We start from the raw sequence: 19,537 nt of genomic DNA, 5'->3' as shown, positions 1-19,537 counted from the left end.
TTCAACTTAGGCCAGTGGGAGCCTCTTGAGTTTGCCATATGAGTGCTTTTGACCTGACTCGCATAGACTTTGGAAGTTTTCTGCTGTGTGGTGTGATTAGATGTTCCAGTTTCATCTTGTACATTTCCTGCCCTACCCTGGGAAATGGTATTCCAAGACTGCACAAGGGATATTCCTTGCTATTGAGTAGGTCTTTATTTCCACAAAAGAGAACCAGGAAATACATATTATATTATCTTAAGATTAATGCATCATTAGTAGACACAGATATTTCCAGTTCAAATTTAGAACTACATTATTTTTACTTAAACTAATTGATCCTAATCAGTATCTCCCACACCCCAAATCCTGGTTCTCATCATAATTACTCACTTACTTTACCCCACTAATATGTATATATTATCGCCAACATATGATCATTATTAACAGTTTAAGATTTTTTAGTAGCTCCTTCTATCTCAAGGGTATATTCATATGCTAGGGATATTTATAGCCAAACAAGTCAAATCATAAATTTTAAAGTAACTTAACATAATCCCTGTTTGTTTGATTATTTATTTCATTTTATTTTAACTTTTAGGGATTGCTTAAATTTTTTGTGAATAAAACATATGCAAAGTGTAAAGTCTAATTTACAAAACAAGGTATATTCAGGGAAATCTAGCTTCCATTCCTGTCCCCTCTACCATTACTTTCTTTCCCCATTTCTACCCTCCCCCCACCCCCCAGTTTTTAGTTCATCCTTCCATTAAAAAAAAAAAAGCAGGGCTTCCCTTGTGGCGCAGTGGTTGAGAGTCCGCCTGCCAATGCAGGGGACACGGGTTCGAGCCCTGGTCTGGGAAGATCCCACATGCCGCGGAGCAACTGGGCCCGTGAGCCACAATTACTGAGCCTGCGCACCTGGAGCCTGTGCTTGCTCCGCAACAAGAGAGGCTGCGATAGTAAGAGGCCCGCGCACCGCGATGAAGAGTGGCCCCCGCTTGCCACAACTAGAGAAAGCCCTCGCACAGAAACGAAGACCCAACACAGCCATAAATTAATTAATTAATTAATTAAAAAAAAAAAAAGCAAATTGTTATAGCCATTCTCTCCTCACCTTCTTAAACAGTAGCATTCTAAACATATTTTTTTTCCATCTTGCCTTCTTCACTTAATATCACTCCATAGTAGTATATGGAGGTATTCTGCATAATCAATCCCCATAATTGACTTTATTTTAATATAAATGGATCATTTTAGTTTTACTAATTTTGAAACCTCAAAGTTTCTTTGTATTCTTAATGGCTTTGCACGTAATAGTAGATATTTGTTAAAATGAAGCTTTATTATTAAAATATATCAAAAAGTTTTTCAGACTTAGTTTACATTTTCTTTTGGCTTCATTGATTCACAATAATTATTTAACTGTAGTAATAATTTTTAATAGAGCCTATGTCCTATATATGCTCTATATCAGAATATGAGACAAAATCAATAGAGTTAATCAGACTAGTCATTTCTTTATAAAAATCTCAATCTTAAAAGTACCACATGTAGTCATGTGTTTTGATATTATATATCATCCTAAACAAGTCTAGTATTCTTCTGATACTAATGTAGTTACAGTTTGGCTTACTAAAGGAAACATTGAAATTGTCTTAAATTTTTACGTGAAACTCTGATTATTTTTTAATAGATTTTATTTTTCAGAGTAGTTATAGGCTCTCAGAGAAATTAAGCAGAAGATATAGAGATTTCTCCTGTACCCCTTACCCCACACATACATAGCCTTCCCCATTATCAACATCTCCGCCAGGGTGGTACATTCGTTATAACTGATGAACCTACTGACACATCATTATCACCCAGAGACCGCAGTTTACACTAGGGTGTACTCTTGGTGTACACACTTTATAGGTTTGGACAAATGTATAATGACATGTATCTACCATTAGAGTATCATGCAGACTAGTTTCACTACACTGCCCTAAAAACCCTCTGTATTCCACCTATTCATCCCATTCTCCCCTGAAACTTTGATTTTTAAAGTTTAATTTAAAAATAAACTTATATTAAGACCTCAGAATTTTATTTTACACAAAATATTTTAGCCCATCCCTTTCTAAAAATTGAACTATAGTTGCTGTATAATATTGTATAAGTCACAGGTGTGCAATATAGTGATTCACAATTTTTAAAGGTTATACTCCATTTGTAGTTATTATAAAAGATTGGTTATATTTCCCATGTTGTACAATACATCCTTGTAGCTTATTTTATACCTAATAATTTGTACCTCTTACTCCTCTACCCCTATATTGCACCTCCCCCTTCCCTCTCCCTGCTGGTAACCCCTAGTTTGTTCTCTATATCTGTGAGTCTACTTTTTTTTGTTATATTCACTAGTTTGTTGTATTTTTTAGATTCCACATATAAGTGATATCATACAGTTTTTATCTTTCTCTGTCTGACTGATTTCACTTAGCATAATGCCCTCCAAGTCCATTCATGTTGCTGCAAATGGCAAAATTTCATTCTTTATTATAGCTGAGTAGTATTTCATTGTGTATATATACCACATCTTCTTTATCCATTCATCTGTTGATGGACACTTAGGTTGCTTTCATATCTTGGCAATTGTAAATAATGCTGCTATGAACATTGGGGTGCATGTATCTTTTTGAATTAGTGTTTTTGTTTTTGTTTTTTTGGATATATACCCAAGTGTGGAATTGCTAGGTCATATGGTAGTAGTATTTTTAGTTTTTTGAGAAATCTCCATCTGTTTTCCACAGTTAGCCCATCCCTTTTAATTGAAAGTAACTGTTAGGAAATATTTCTAATAAAATTAAACAATATTGCACTTTAGAATTGGAGTCATAGGATTTTAATGTATGAAATCCACTATTTTTCTTCAGTCTTCTACTTATACCAACAGGAATTTTCTTTTTCAAAAATTTTATTGAGATATATTTAACATATAAAATTATCTTAATTTCAGGTATACAACATGAGTCAGTATTTGTATATACAGGGAAATGATCATGACAATAAGTCTAGTTAACATCCATCACCATACATAGTTAAAAAATTTTTTTTTCTTGTGATGAGAGCTTTTAATGTCTACTCTTTCTTAGCAACTTTCAAATGTACAATACAGTATTCTTAAGTTTAGTCACCATGTCATTCATTACATCCCTGTGACTTTTTTAGGAATTTCTCAAGAGAAATTCTGATCACATCATGCTTATTTTTAGTCTCATTTTTTTTTACACTTGACCCTTGAACAATGCAGGAGTTAGAGGCCTTGACCCTCTGCACAGTCAGAAATCCACGTATAACTTACAGTTGGCCCTGTGTATAAACGTTTTCTCTCTATCCACGGATTCAGCCAACTGTGGATAGTGTAGTACTGTAGTATTCACTATTGAAAAAAACCTGCATTTAAGTGGATCCATATAGTTCAAACCTGCGTTGTTCAAGGGTCAACTGTATTTCCAATTTGATTTATCAAAGAAAAATTCCACCCTAGTCATTTTAACTCAAACATGGAAGTAACTAAGTCTACATTTGGATTATAGCCATCATTTGAGTGTGGACTCTTGTAGAACAATCTTCAACTAAATGTAATCTTCACATAAAAGGGAAGGAGATGTTTTGGCACTACTGTAGGACCTCTTTTTGGCCATTTAAGCTCTCTGGGTTTAATAATTCTAAAAATGATTTAAACAAGCAAAAGTTTCACTGTCATTAAGAGTATCTGATTTATTGATAACACTTCACCAACATTCAGCTTTCTATAAAAGTTACTTGATTTCTCTTTTTCTTTTTTCCTCTAGTGCATTCCACTCTTTGTTCAACTTGTTTTGGAGAGATTAACCCGAGGGGTCAAAACTAGTGAGCTTCGTACTATGTGTCTTCAGGTTGCAATTGCTGCCTTGTACTACAACCCTGATTTGCTGCTACATACTTTAGAACGAATTCAGTTGCCTCACAACCCTGGACCTGTAACTGTACAGTTTATAAATCAGTGGATGAATGATACAGATTGTTTTCTTGGGTACGTATGTGTCTTTTCGATTTTACACTGCATTTCTATTCTGGAAAGTTGACTTTTTAATATGTACATATAATAGCATATAAAGAGAGAATTTTTATATCTTAAGAAATATTATTATTTTTTATTTATTTTTGGCTGCTTCACTGCTGCACGCAGGCTTTCTCTAGTTGCTGCAAGTGGGGGCTACTCTTCGTGGCAGTGGGCGGGCTTCTCGTTGCAGTGGCCTCTCTCCTTGCAGAGCACGGGCTCCAGGCTCGCAGGCCTCACCAGTCATGGCTCGCAGGCTCCAGAGCACAGGCTCAGTAGTTGTGGCGCACGGGTCCAGCTGCTCCGCGGCACGTGGGATCCTCCTGGACGAGGGCTCAAACCCACGTCCCCTGCACTGGCAGGCGGATTCCCAGCCACTGGGCCACCAGGGAAGCCCTTTAAGAATTATTTTTAGTGTATTGTTAACATAATATTAAATTCTTAGAGAATTAAGAATGTGTTTCAGCAGTATAATCTAGTGGAAAGAATGCAGGCTCTGAAAATTAGGTATAGCAGTTCCCCGCTTGTTTTTGACTTATGTGTATTGTTATATCTCTAGGCAACAAGAATTAAGTGTACACTTGGGTTCCATGACTATTAAGTGTCTATGGGTAACAATATTCTAAAAAGAGTCGTGTTTCTAAGGAAAGTACTGGTCTGGTAAAGATATAAAGACTCCAATGGAGCCCGTTTTCAAATGTGAAGTCAGAAGATTGTTAGTTGTAGTCCAGGTCCTACCTTGGTAGGAGAGTTTGGCTTTATGTGAAGCACTCTCCTAGCTTCACAACATAGGAAAAGTGAGATCCTAAGTAGTAGTTATAGGCCCACCTCAAGTGACCCAACACATATAAGTGACCCTGTTGTGTTAGAATTTGAGCTAAATTGCTGATTAATTTGTTCAAAACATTAGAAATAACTAGTGTTCTTTTTAAGTTTTGTTAAGATATCATTTAGAAAAATCTACTGAGGGGAAAATAATTTCAACAGGAGTAGTTAGGACATTGCCAGGTGGTGGGGAGATGATGGAGGGGCTTGGATTAGGATGGTAGAAAAGGAATGGGGGAGCATATTTATAAGTTGCTATGTGTATTCTAATTTTTCTACTTGTAGGAGACTGGAATTTGTCCCTGATTTAGATTTCTTATTAAAGCTTTGAAAGGAAGAGCATACTTTAAAAAGAAATTGTGCTTAAAGTTATCTCTGACAAAGATTTAGAGAGTAGAGATTTAGTCACTCACAGTTATAGTTAGTAGCATCTATAAACATTTTTCCAAAAATAGAAAATCCTTCTCAGCTATTGTATAGATTGGGCATGCTTGGATTGTGCTCCCTTGGATTCTTCAGAGCCCCACTCGATAATCATCTTTTGTACTATGATCCATTTGACACCTGGTGTACACTGCTAGTTAGAGGCTACATGGATGAGAAGGTCATCAGGTCAAGCACAGTTCCTGTTACAGTATACTATACTTCGACATTAGTAACTTGAATCAATAAAGCAATGGAAATAATGAAGACAAATAGAAGCTAGTAATATATTTGTCATTGGGTTTATTGTATATTACTCTCATTTTGAATCACTGCCAGTGAATTTTTTGTTCATGCCTGCAATTTTAAGTGTTATACTAATATAGAAAATCTTTTAATTCTTAATATTTTTAGTTTTAAACAATTTAGAAGAAACATTCATACAAAAATGTGTGTAATGTATATTGGTCAAACATTTTTCCTTCAGAATTAAAATTTCCTTATCCTGTTTTATAGAACAGGACATTTAATAGATTTACTTATAGCTATTACATTCAGCTTATTAGATGCTGAGTTTTTGGAGGAGCTTTTGGCACCTGGGGTTAGTATACAGTGTATGTGCCAAGATACTTTGTAGACCAATCCAATGAAGACAAAGTCTAAGGGACTCCTCATTTTTTCCATTGGATAGGAATTTTATGCTATCATATACAGGTATTCTTGTTTTAATAAAAGTTGTTATGCTAAGGCCCAGATACAGCATTTGTATTATCATAAATTGATATTACACAAGATTCACCATATTAATTGCAGACTCCCATAGGTCTTTGATGATGATAATTGGTTTACAAAACTTGATTTACATAGGATTTCATATAGTACAAAATGTAGATACCTCTGTGTAACTCCAGTGAATGAACCTTAGAATACACCTTGGACATTTCTTTTTGTAATTTCTTCGGAATTTGTTCTCATTTCTCATGTGCACATTTTTTTTCGCCTTTATAATTTGTAGGCATCATGACCGGAAGATGTGTATAATAGGACTGAGTATTCTTTTGGAATTGCAAAATCGACCTCCTGGAGTAGATGCTGTGGTGGGACAGATTGTGCCGTCAATTCTTTTCCTTTTCCTTGGCCTAAAGCAGGTCTGTGCTACCAAACAACTGGTAAACCGGGAAGATCGCTCAAAAGCAGAGAAAGCTGATATGGAAGAAAATGGTAAAGTGTTCTAATTGCAGTGAATGCTAGAATTGATTGTGATTTGAGTATGTGTTTTCTTTGAGTTTTAGTCTATTTGGAAGCATTAAACAGGTGTACATTTCTTGGCCTGTTACACGTTTAACAAATATTTTGGGTTTGTTTGACTTAATTATAGTAGTCGCTTCTTACCACAATTTTGGTTTCATGGTTTCAGTTGTCTAAAAATATTAAATGGAAAATTCTAGGAATAAACAATTCATAACTTTATTTATCTATTTATTATGGAAGTATAGTTGATTTACAATATTATATTGGTTTCAGGTGTACAACATACATAGTGATTCACTGTTTTTATAGATTATACTCTTTAAAGTTATTATAAAATGTTGGCTGTATTCTGTGTGCTGTACAATATATCCTTGTGCTTATTTATTTGATACTTAGTAGTTTGTACCTCTTAATATTCTACTCTATTTTACCCCTCCCTCTTCCCTCTCCCCAGTGGTAACTACTAGTTTTTTCTCCGTATCTGTGAGTCTGTTTCTGTTTTGTTATATTCATTTGTTTCTTTTATTTCTTATATTCCACATACAAGTGTGACATACAGTATTTGTCTTTCTCTGACATACTTCATTAAACATAATATCCTCCAGGTCTATCTGTTGCAAATGGCAAGATTTCATTCTTTTTATGGCTGGGTAATATTCCATCACATATCTCACCACATCTTCATTATCCATCCATTTGTTGATGAACATTTGGGTTGCTTCCTTATCTTGGTTGTTGTAAATAATGCTGCTGTGAACTTTGGCGTGTGTGTATCATTTTGAATTAGTGTTTTTGTTTTCTTTGGATATATATCTAGCAGTGAAATTGCTGGAACATACTTTTAGTTTTTTGAGAAATCTTCATGTCGTTTTCCGTAGTGGCTGCACCAATTTACATCCCCACCAACAGTGTTCAAGGGTTCTCTTTTCTCCATATTCTTGCCAACATTTGTTATTTGTTGATAGCCATTCTTACTAAGAGGGGTGAGATGATATCTCATTGTGGTTCTGATTTGCATATCTCTAATGATTAGCAATGTTGAACATCTTTCATGTGCCTGTTGGCCATCTGTATGTCTTCTTTGGAAAAATGACTATTCAGGTCTTCTGCCCATTTTTTAATTGGGTCATTTAGTTTTTTGACATTGAGTTGTATGAGCTGTTTATATATTTTGGATATTAACCCCTTATTGTAGCATATCATTTGCAAATATTTTCTCCCATTTATAGGTTGTCTTTTCATTTTGTTGATTGTTTCCTTTGCTGTGCAAAAGTGTTTAAATTTAATTAGGTCCCATTTGTTTATTTTTGCTTTAGAGTCCTTTGCCTTAGGAGACAGACCCCTCCAAAATACTGCTACAATTTATGTCAAAGAGTGTTCTGCTTTTCTTTTAGGAGTTTTATGGTGTCTGGTTATACATTTAGGTCTTTAATCCATTTTGAGTTTATTTTTGTCCATGGCATGAGAAAATGTTCTAATCTCATTCTTTGGCATGTAGCTGGCCAGTTTTCCCAGCACCACTCATTATTGAAGAAACTGATATTCCCCATTGTATATTCTTGCCTCCTTTGTCATAGATGAATCAACCCTAAACGCAGGAGTTTATTTCTGGGCTGTCTATTCTGTTCCATTGATCTGTGTGTCTGTTTTTGTGCCAGTACTATACTGTTTTGATTACTGTAGCTTTGTAGCATAGTCTGAAATCAAGGAGCATGATACCTCCAGCTCTGTTCTCTTTTGTCAAGATTGCTTTGGCAATTCAGGGTCTTTTGTGGTTCCATATAAATTTTAGGATGATTTGTTCTAGTTCTGTGAAAGATATTATGGGTATTTTGATAGGCATTAAATCTATGGATTGCTTTGGGTAGTATGGATTTTTTAAATGATATTCTTCCAATCCATGAACATGGGATATCTTTCCATTTCTTTGTATCATCTTTCATTTCCTTCATCATTGTTTTATAATTTTCAGAGTATAGGTCTTTCACCTCCTTGGTTAAGTTTATTCCTAGGTTTTTAATTCTTTTTGATGCAATTTTAAACAGGATTGTTTTCTTGCTTTCTCTTTCTGCAACTTTACTGAATTCATTTATTAGTTCTAAAAGCTTTTCAGTGGAGACTTTAGGGTTTTTCTGTATATAGTATTTTGTCATCTGAAAATAGTGACAGTTTTACTTCCTTTCCAACTTGGATGCCTTTGATTTCTTTTTCTTGTCTGATGGCTGTGGCTGGAATTTCCAATAGTATGTTAAATAGAAGTGGCAAGAGTTCGTATCCTTATCTTTAGAGGAAAATCTTTTAGCTTTCACTGTTGCGTATGATGTTAGCTGTAGGTTTGTCATAAATGGCCCTTACTATGTTGAGATATGTTCCCTCTATACCCACTTTGATGAGAGTTTTTGTCATGAATGGATGTTGAATTTTGTCAGATGCTTTTTCTGTAGCTCTTGTGATGTTCATGTGATTTTTAAGCTTTTTTTTTAATGTGGTGTATCACATTGATTGATTTGTGGATATTGAATCATCTTTGCATCCCTGGAATAAATCTCACTGGATCGTGGTGTATCATCCGTTTTTATAAATTGTTGAGTTTGGTTTGCTAATATTCTGTTCAGGATTTTTGCATCTATATTCATCAGAGATATTGCCCTGTAACTTTCTTTTTTTGTAGTGTCTTTGTCTTCTTTTGGTGGCCTCATAGAATGAACTTGGGAGTGTTCTCTTCAGTTTTTTGGAATAGTTTGAGAAGAATAGGTATTAGCTTTTCTTTATACATTTTGTAGAGTTCTCATGTTAAACTGTCCAGTTCTGGACTTTTGTTTGCTGGGAGTCTTTTTATTATGAATTCAGTTTCACTACTAGTGATCTCTTTATTCAGATTGTCTATATCTTCCTGATTGGGTCTTGGAAGATTGTATGTTTCTAGACATGATTCCATTCCTTCTAGGTTGTCTCATTTGTTGGCATATAAATATTTGTAGTATTCACTCATGATTTTTTGGTATCTCTGTGATATCAGTTATAATTTCTCCTCTTTCATTTCTTGTTTTATTTATTTGGGCCCTCTCTCTTTTTTTCTTAATGAGCCTGGCTAACAGCTTATTAATTTAGTTTATTTTTCAAAAAAAATAGCTCTTGATCTTTTCTACTTTTTTTGTCTCCATTTTATTTGTTCCCTCTCTGAAGTTTATAATTTCCTTCCTTCTTCTGACTTTGGGCTTTGTTCTTAATTTTTAAATTTCTTTAGATGGTAGGTTAGGTTGTTTATTTGAGATTTCTCGTGGGTTTTTTTTTGCATTCTTTTAAACATCTTTATTGGAGTATAATTGCTTAACAATGGTGTGTTAGTTTCTGCTTTATAATGAAGTGAATCAGTTATACATATACATATTTACCCATATCTCTTCCCTCTTGCAGCTCCCTCCCTCCCACCCTCCCTATCTCACCCCTCTACGTGGTCACAGAGCACCGAGCTGATCTCCCTGTGCTATGAGACTGCTTCCCACTAACTATTTTACGTTTGGTAGTGTATATATGTCCATGCCAATCTCTCACTTTGTCCCAGCTTACCCTTCCTCCTCCCCATATCCTCAAGTCCATTCTCTAGTAGGTCTGCATCTTTATTCCCGTCTTGCCCCTAGGTTCTTCATGACCAGTTTTTTTCTTAGATTCCATATATATGTGTTAGCATACGGTATTTGTTTTTCTCTTTCTGACTTACTTCACTCTGAATGAGTCTCTAGGTCCATCCACCTCATTACAGATAACTCAGTTTTGTTCCTTTTTATGGCCGAGTAATATTCCACTGTATATATGTGCCACATCTTCTTTATCCGTTCATCTGTTGATGGACACTTAGGTTGCTTCCATGGCCTGGCTATTGTAAATAGAGCTGCAATGAACATTTTGGTACATGACTCTTTGAATTATGGTTTTCTCAGCGTATATGCCCAGTAGTGGGATTGCTGGGTCATATGGTAGTTCTATTTTTAGTTTTTTAAGGAACCACCACACTGTTCTCCACAGTGGCTGTATCAATTTACATTCCCACCAACAGTGCAAGAGGGTTCCCTTTTCTCCACACCCTCTCCAGCATTTATTGTTTCTAGATTTCTTGATGATGGCCATTCTGACCGGTGTGAGATGATACCTCATTGTAGTTTTGATTTGCATTTCTCTAATGATTAATGATGTTGAGCATTCTTTCATGTGTTTGTTGACAATCTGTATATCTTCTTTGGAGGAATGTCTATTTAGGTCTTCTGCCCATTTTCGGACTGGGTTGTTTGTTTTTTGATTCTCTTGTTTCTTGAGGTAGGCCTGAATTGCTATAAACTTCCCTATTAGAACTGCTTTTGCTATGTCCTGTAGATTTCAGAAAGTTCTGTTTTTATTTTCATTTGTCTCAGGGTATTTTCTGATTTCCTCTTTGATTTCTTCATTCATCCATTGGTGTTTTAGTAGCATGTTGTTTAGTCTCCATATGTTTATGTTTTTCCCATTTTTCTACCTGTAATTGATTTCTAGTTTCCTACTGCTGTGGTTGGAAAAAATGCTTAATGTAATTTGTTTCCCCTTAAATTTGTTGAGACTTGTTTTGTGGCCTAGCATATGTTGTCTCCTGGAGAATGTTCCATGTGCACTTGAAAGAATGTGTATTCTGCCATTTTGGGATGTAATGTCCTGTAGATACCTATTAAGTCCAACTGGTCTAATGTTTCATTTAAGACTACTCTTTCCTTATTGATTTTCTGTCTGGATGGTCTGTCCAGTGATGTAAATGGGTTGTTAAAGTTTTCTCCTATTATTGTATTATTGTCAATTTCTCCCTTTATGTCTGTTAATATTTGTTTTATATATTTAGATGCATATATGTTAACAAATATTATATTCTCTTCTTGTATCGATCCTTTTATCATTATATAATGCCCTTTTTGGTCTTTTGTTATAGCCTTTGTTTTAAAGCCTACTTTGTCTGATAGGCATATTGCTACCCCTTCTTTCTTGTTGTTTCCATTGCATGAAATATATTTTCCCATCCCCTCACTTTCAGTCTGTGTGTCTTTAGCTCTGAAGTGAGTCTCTTGTAATTGTTTATTTTGCTAAATATATGCAGACAATCACAGAATTCTTTTTTTCAGTATGTTGCATTCTTCATAATTTCTCGCTTTGCTCTCTAATGGATTATAATTATTATGACTTGAGGGAAATTTTCTAGTAATTTCCCAGACTTTCTTGTTGAATTTCCTACTGAGGTGTAAGATGATTAATCAGTGAAAATTTCTCTTGCTGTCTTTGTTATTCTACATATATATATATATATATATATATTTTTTTTTTTTCCATGTATGTGGTCAAAACTATGGTTTCTTGCATTATCCCTAAAACTACCTTGCAGTTGAATCCAGGTGCTTCAGTATGGTGCGTTTTATAGAACTAGGTTTAGATTGATATTGCCTGGTTTGGGTTTACTCCAGGTTTCTCCTTCTAGGTTGATTTCGTTCTGCATTTACTGTCTTCCGGTTATTTATAATACTGGACTAACTGCTTGGAACAGACCAGCCCTGAAAATAGAAACTGAATCTATGGGGATATACAATTCAGCTTTCAATTTTTTTAACCCACATATAGCTAATTATTTTTCCTCTGTATTTCTATATTTTTCTGTTTCTATTAGCAGAAATGACCTCTTCATTTGAGCATTTCCGAGCAGTTCATAATCAGCTTAGTTAATTGCTAAGAGACTCAAATTCTCAGTGGTAGGTCATTGTTTTTAAAACACATGCACTGAATACATAATCATTTTATGTCATTTTTGACAAAAAAGTTAATTTGGGAATCTGTGACTAAATAGTATATTTTATATTAATGGATGTGAAGCAGCCATAGTAAAACAGTAATAGTGTTCATCTTTAGAGATAGTTAGAAATTGTTTTGAGTGAGGAGGATAAAGTCATTTTCAGTTTAGCAACTACAGTAAAGATAAGGTTTATTTTTATAATTTTACATAAAATTATTTAGTCATTTTTCCATTTCTAGAATGTCATTTATAATTTTTATTTTCTTTATGGAATTTATATTTTGTCCTTATGTGGTTTGATTCCTTTTAAATAAATAATGGATTCACAGAAGAGATTTCAAGTGATGAAGAGGAGATGAACGTAACTGCTCAAGCAATGCAGTCAAATAATGGAAGAGGTGAAGATGAGGAGGAAGATGATGATGACTGGGATGAAGAAGTATTGGAAGAAACTGCCCTTGAGGGATTCAGCACTCCACTGGACCTTGACAATAGTGTGGATGAATATCAGTTTTTTACACAAGCCCTGCTGAGTATGTTGTTACTCCCTGAATCTTCAGATATGTTTTTCATTTCCATCTATTAGAAGTTGTTTTGGGATCTTCCCCCAAATTGGTTTAGATTCCCTTTAAAATTTTAATTTATTTTTAATTATAGAAATCCCCAAACATACACAAAATGAGAGCAAATAGCGTAATGAAACATCCATCACCCAATCCCAGTAACCTTAATCATTGTAAAGTGGCGGGGTGAGGCTGCAGGGTATCCTCACAAAAGTAATTACAGGCAAGAGTATCTGCATATATTGTTCATCCTCTAGATATGAATGGATAAGGAGTTTTGCAGAATGAAGTATCTCAGATATGTTGCTTAAAAACTGTGGCCATAAACTTATTAGCAGTTCACAATCCCCATGTGAATGAACAGAGTCCATTAGAGAGTAGATTTTTACTACATAAGCAATTTACCAATTTTGTACAGCAAAGGACACTAGAAACTCAAAGATTGGGAGAAAATATTTGTCATGTACATGTCATAGGCTTAAGACCCACAGATTACAAAGGCCTTCTATAAATGAATAAGACCAATAACCCAGTAGAAGAATGAAAGATATAAATGGAAAACTTACAGAATTAAAAATAAATAATAAGTCAATGAAAGCATTTAGAAAATTATTATAAACAAATTATAATGAAAAAATCCCACTAAATAGGTTGTTTTATAGTTACATCATATTTCTATGGTAGTACCATAATTTAGCTTATTTCCACTGATGGACATATAAGATATTTCCAGGGTTTGTTTTTTTTTTACAAGCAATATTAAATTGAACATCCTTGTGTATAAAATATTGTTACTAACAAGGCAATGGTAGTGTAATATATTGGCATTATTTAGTATGCCAATGTATTGGTTGTTACAAATACCATTAATGAACCACCTCTATGATTTATTGAAATTCAGCAGGAACAAGAGGTAGAGAGTACAGGGAATGATATTCCAGAGCATGAGGAAGATAAGAGTATAAATGTGGAGACTGGAATGTGGAGGGTACACTCTAAGGCAGTTACTTCCAGACCTGGGTGTGCATCATAGGCAACAAAGAAGCTCTTAGGTCTTGGGTGGGATCTCAGGATATGTATTTTGAAAATGCTCCTCAAGAGATAGGCAGCCAGCTTTGACTCAGTCAGCATATAGGGACCACTGCTTAAAGTCTCTGTGGAGTAGTAAAATTGTACCAAATTGTACCAGCCCTGAAATCTGGTGGGTTTTTTTTTTCCTTTTTCTTTTTGGCCATGCAGCATGTGGGATCTTAGTTCCCTGACCAGGGATCGAACCTGTGCCCCCTGCAGTGGAAGCAGGGGTCTTAACCACTGAACCGCCAGGGAAGTCCCCCAGTCTTGAATTCTGGACTGAGATTGTCTTTATCCCATTGCCCATTAGAGTGGTTTTGAATGTTTTTCTATAAAGAGGTGACCTTGGGGATATGATAGTTTCCTTCAGGGGTATTATCTGATGATGATGTGCAAAAAGAAGTGAAGGGGGCTAGACTCGGGAACCACGCGTTAGGAAATTACTTTATTGGTTTAGGAGTAATAGGGCCCTGGAGTGGGAGGATGGCATTTGATGGGAAAAAGCGTATCAGTGAAAGACATCAAGAAAGCAGCACAGAATTGGATGTGGAGAGAGCATGATTAAAGATGTTAGGCATTTACAGTGGTTGACTAGGAGACTGATAGAACTGGTAATGGAAATGGGTAGATAAGGAGGGTTTGGGAGGTAAAATGTTAAATTTGGTTACAGTTGTACTGAGTTTGAGGTGAGCTATCCAAAGTAAAAGACCAGGAGACTTAGGGAAGAGTTTTGCCTAAAGGTACAAATTTGAGTTTTTGGTATAGAAGTGATGCTGAAGGAGCAGGTAGCATGAGAATTCCTGAGGAAGATGGTAACAAGTGAGTAAGGTGTTTCCCAAGATCTGGATTTTAGGCAGCATTCATAGTTCGTAAAAACCCAGGAAGAAGAGGAGATGGGGAGGGAGCAGAGAATTAGGCAAAGCAGAGATTTGTGGTGTCCCAAGCTTCCTTTATAGCTCCACGTAGGTCGAGTACTAAAGTGAGTACTCAGGAGTAATCCTTTGTTGGAATAAATTTTATCACCTATTGTCTGTGATCATTTCAATGTAATTTGATTGTGTTATTAGTTATTCTCTGAAATAATAATTGTCATTGGACTCCTTTATTTTTCCTTCTCCCTCAACACACCCCCAAAATACAACAGCTGTGCAGAATCGGGATGCTGCCTGGTACCAACTGCTGATGGCACCGCTCAGTGAGGATCAGAGGAGGGCGCTACAGGAGGTGTACACACTGGCCGAGCACCGAAGGACGGTAGCAGGTCAGCCAGCGTGATTTCTAGATCGGAGTGCATATGTCAGAGTGCCAGTATTCAGCTTGTATTTTACGAGCCTGGTGGCACCTAAATACTGTTCTAAAAATTGTTAGAGGCCAACCTTTCAAGATAATAAGGAATTATCATTATTGTATGATCTTTTTAATCATTCATGATATATTAGCTCTGTGAAACACCATGTGTTAATGTGTCTTTAGTAGTGTTCTTATTCACACCCTTATCCTATTTTGGAGCCAAAGGTAAGATGTAAAGGTTGGGATGAATCTTGCTGAGGGAGAGTTAATCAGCTGGGTCACCCACCTAAACATCTAAACAACAGAAGGGTCAAAAGCATTTTATGAATTCTTGCAGGGAGCTTGTATTCCTAGAAGTGAAATACTCTCCATTTCTATTTGTTGGGCTTTATGCGTTGGTGATTCTCGTTGATTTTCAGTTTTTGAGCTGGAGAAATTATTTTACACAGACGTTGTTATGGTCACTCCAAGAAAATTAATGGAAGATTTTGTAATTACAAAAGTATTTTAGTGGGGAACATCATGGAATAGGAATCTAGAGTTTAGAACCCAGGTTCTTCTGCTTGGATTTAGGCTTTAAGTCCTGTACAGATTCTGTATCGGCCCTCCTGATGTGAGAGGTCAGTGTGCCCTTTCAGCAATAGACACTAGCTTTGAGCCTTGTTTTTATTTTGCTCAGTTTTAGCAAATAGTCTTTCCAAGATAGAAAATATAACTACAGTCTTCCTTCGGTATCGGGGTGGGGGGTGGGGATTGTTTCCCTGACCTGCCTTGGATACCAAAATCTGAGGATGCTCGTGTCCCCTGTTAAAATGGTGCGGTGCAGTGGGCCCTCTGTATCCGTGTGTTCCGTATCTGCTGGTTCCGCATCCCCAGACACCAAGATGATGGTACTTACTGACATGGGTTTATTAAAGGCTAATGTTCAATTGGGCAGAATAATTAATACCACGATTCACATTCCTTCACAGTACTAACTCTAAAGAATCTGGCTCCTTTGAGGTTATTTCCAACTTTGTCACCTTAAATACTCTTCTCTTCCCCCCCCCACCTTCTCTTGGCAAATGCTAGAGGCAAAGAAGAAGATTGAACAACAGGGAGGCTTCACCTTTGAAAACAAAGGAGTCCTCTCTGCATTTAACTTTGGGACTATGCCCACCAACAACTGAAAGAAGGAAGATCACCCGACCAAATGTCATCGCTACGTGGTACGTCAGCCGGAAGGAGAGGGTCAAGGGGAGCCGGGGCTGCTTTTTGTGCCACCTGCTGTGCCAGTTACTGCCTGGTGTCCGGCAGCACCCTTCTCCACCCCTGCATCCCCTTTGACCTTTCTCACCCTGAAATATATATTTTAAGCAGCTACTGTAATGTATGAAATTAAAGAACAACAAAATTGTTGGACTGCAAAGGACAAAGCTTATGCTCCAAAGGATGAATGACCAAGGTGGTTTTAGAGGATTGGATGGAATTGCACGTCTCAGGTTTTGCCATGCAGAATCAATGGATTTATGCGAATAACAGTGCCTTCTGTTGTACATGAATTATCTGAAAAATTTTTTTTGAGTGCATTGCAATTTTTTTTAAGGCATAAAACATATTTCTAGATAAATGTAAACCTTGGCTATATGTTGACTTATTCTGCATTTCACTATGTGAATTTACTGTTAGGAAGTTAGCTACAAGTCACTCTGGTTTCAAAATCATCACTGCTCCCCTTGCTCTCCACTGCTGCTGGGGGCTTTCTTCAGGGGTTGTACAATATGCACTGGCTCTGGTTTTTCATAAGGTGTTTTTTCCTAAAGATGTGGCTTTCCTAAGAAGTGTCTTATTCTCTCTTCCATCATATTTCTCAGCCCTGAAAGGGGTGGTATTTCTTTTGAGTCAACCTATATGAATATCGATTTCATTCATAACCTAATAAGTTCAGGACTCAAAAATTTCTTGGCAGCAAGTGGCAGGGACTCTTTCGTCACTGGAATTAACAATCAGTCCAAGTATATTCTGAATCGTACTTAATTATGCAATTAATTGACAGTTATACTAAAGCACATTGGACTTCTATGAGAAAGGTGCTACATAAGCACACTGTCTTCCTGGATGGGGGCTTGCATTTTCAGTAACTTATCATTCCAGCTATGTTGGACCCGGGTCCAAAACATTTTGTAACAGTACTTTTTATCTAGGAAAAAGACCCAAGTAAATCTAACTTCTTGCTTTCTCACACATCTGAATTTTCTCCTATCTAATCTGTCCTAGTTTTTATTATAGCTCAGTTTGGCTTCTTATATTTTTCAAGGGTTGGGGATAATCAGTCAGCTGCACTCTGACATGGTAATGATGCAAGATAGCCCACGATAAATATCACAGATGGAGGTGACAGCTGTTTTTCTGAACTGATTCAACACCAGAACATGGGTCACAGTGTTTTCATTCAGTAACGCAAAAGTGAATTTTCAGAATTTAATATATTTCTGGATATGATACAGTTGTCTGTTTTTGTGAAATGTTTGCGGCTTATATTTTCCGTCAGTCCCTGGAGGAGTTTTCTCCAGGTGCTTTCTATATTACCATCCCTTGTTAATATGAACTCTTTTTAGACTTTTAGATTATTTCAGTCGTTCTTTACAGAAGTAGCCCAAGAAGCCATGAGTTTCAGAGTTAAATGATCCCCTGCTTTGTTCTGCTCCCGTCTTCCCAAGGCATTGATGCTGAAGGTGCCAGCTGGCGGTTAGAAGAGAAAGACGGCATGGGGGAGATTGTAGACATCTTAAGCTTTGAAGCTCTTCTTTTTCTCCTCATGTCCCAAATGGTTTAATTTTAACATAAGTAACATGCCTTCACACTGCACTGTAAAAGGCATGTGATTTTATTTTTGTGATGTATTGTCTTCTGCAGTATTAAAGGGAAAGAAGTGCTAATGTGTATCATCCTATCTTGCTTTTGAAGCCAGGGTAGTTGTACAGTTTTGTTACCAGCAGTGCTAACCTGAATGTGATATGATTACCTTGGAAAGGCAGGAACTCATATGAATGTACTGTAAAATAAAATGCGGACTGATTCCCAGGATCTTGAACTCCTCTGTGTGAAATGTTTTCTGAAATGTGGAGGTGCTTTATGCAGGTGATAAAAACCCATCAGTGTGTGTTTTCCTCACTCCTGGGGACCTGGAGCAAGGTGACCGTAGTGGGAGGGTAACAAGGGCTCATCAGCAACAGCTAAAGACTGGGTGTCCAAATATGAGCTGCAGAAGCTCTGAAAAAGCAAGGTCATTCAACCACATCAGGACCTTGAAGGAAAGGAAGAAATGCCTGAGGTGGAGCCATTTTCTGATGGGCTGCCATCAAATTAGGAGTGGAATGGTAAGCGCTGGCCTTTTGATTCTCAAATGTTTACCTAGCATGACAATAAGCTCCTCCTCCCCACCTCTAATTTATGTTAAGACCACACTGAACCAGTAAATTGTTAATCAGTGAAAATTCTAAAGAAAGAAAACAATGAAATTGTGTCATTTATTTAATATAGTGAATTACAGTCCAGTTTTCTATTCAGCAGGGGAGACTGAAAATTGTAATAAATGTATGGAGGAAATCAAGGAAAACTTGGCCATGTGGTCAGAGACCACCAGCATTTGTATGTATGTATACATGTGTGTATGCACGTGTTTTATCTATAAAAAAAATCATTTCCGATAAACCTTAAATGGTAACCCTTCCTGTCCCCGTTTCACTCTCTCCATCGAGATCAGTGTACAAGTGGGTTGGAAACTTCTCAGACAGTCCACTTGTGAGTAAGGCCACAAAACCAATGAAAAAAAGTTTGGACTATGTTTTTAGGAAGAAGCATAAACGGCGCAACCGTGGTTGGTCCTGTAGAGGTGTGTATGCAACAGAACTTTGAGTGGCTGGGCAGCAGGAGAGTCTGGGGCAGACAACAGTGCTGGCAGAGGGAGGAGAGGTGTACAAGGCTCTGACATCAAGTGGGGAGGTGAGCGAATGCACATGCTCCCTGCAGGGTACCTGAGAGGAAGTTCACCTTGGAGATCACCTAATTTGAAAAAAAGATTTCACAAGTACACGGGGGCCTCTCAAGAGCTAGGAGTTGGCGGCTTCCCAGAGTGTTTGGAATATGCCTGGAGCTGAGAGCAACTTAGGCAGGAGTGACCTTATGGAGACTTTTTTCCAAAAGGCTTCCTTGGGCATGAAGGGAAAACCTGGGGAGGATGAGAACTACCCAGCGAGGCCTCCTGGG

The 19,537-nt window shown here is 36.7% G+C and overlaps 1 protein-coding gene across 2 annotated transcripts in view; it reads left to right on the top strand.

Moving 5' to 3' along the window:
- The window catches only part of IPO8 (importin 8), a 69,320-nt gene extending 50,958 nt beyond the window's left edge, over positions 1–18,362 (top strand). For both annotated transcript variants that reach the window (XM_060112931.1, XM_060112930.1), the window contains exons 21-25: positions 3,819–4,039; positions 6,330–6,535; positions 12,695–12,898; positions 15,144–15,260; positions 16,361–18,362. In XM_060112931.1, the coding sequence (XP_059968914.1) occupies positions 3,819–4,039; positions 6,330–6,535; positions 12,695–12,898; positions 15,144–15,260; positions 16,361–16,458 (846 nt within the window). In that variant the 3' untranslated portion in view covers positions 16,459–18,362. The remainder of the gene's footprint in view (positions 1–3,818; positions 4,040–6,329; positions 6,536–12,694; positions 12,899–15,143; positions 15,261–16,360) is intronic.
- The last annotated feature ends 1,175 nt before the right edge of the window (positions 18,363–19,537 follow it).

Source organism: Mesoplodon densirostris, chromosome 11, assembly GCF_025265405.1.
Source record: "Mesoplodon densirostris isolate mMesDen1 chromosome 11, mMesDen1 primary haplotype, whole genome shotgun sequence".
Classification (NCBI taxonomy): domain Eukaryota; kingdom Metazoa; phylum Chordata; class Mammalia; order Artiodactyla; family Ziphiidae; genus Mesoplodon; species Mesoplodon densirostris.
Note: the sequence above shows the minus strand (reverse complement) of the source record. Positions and strands in the feature narration are given on the sequence as shown.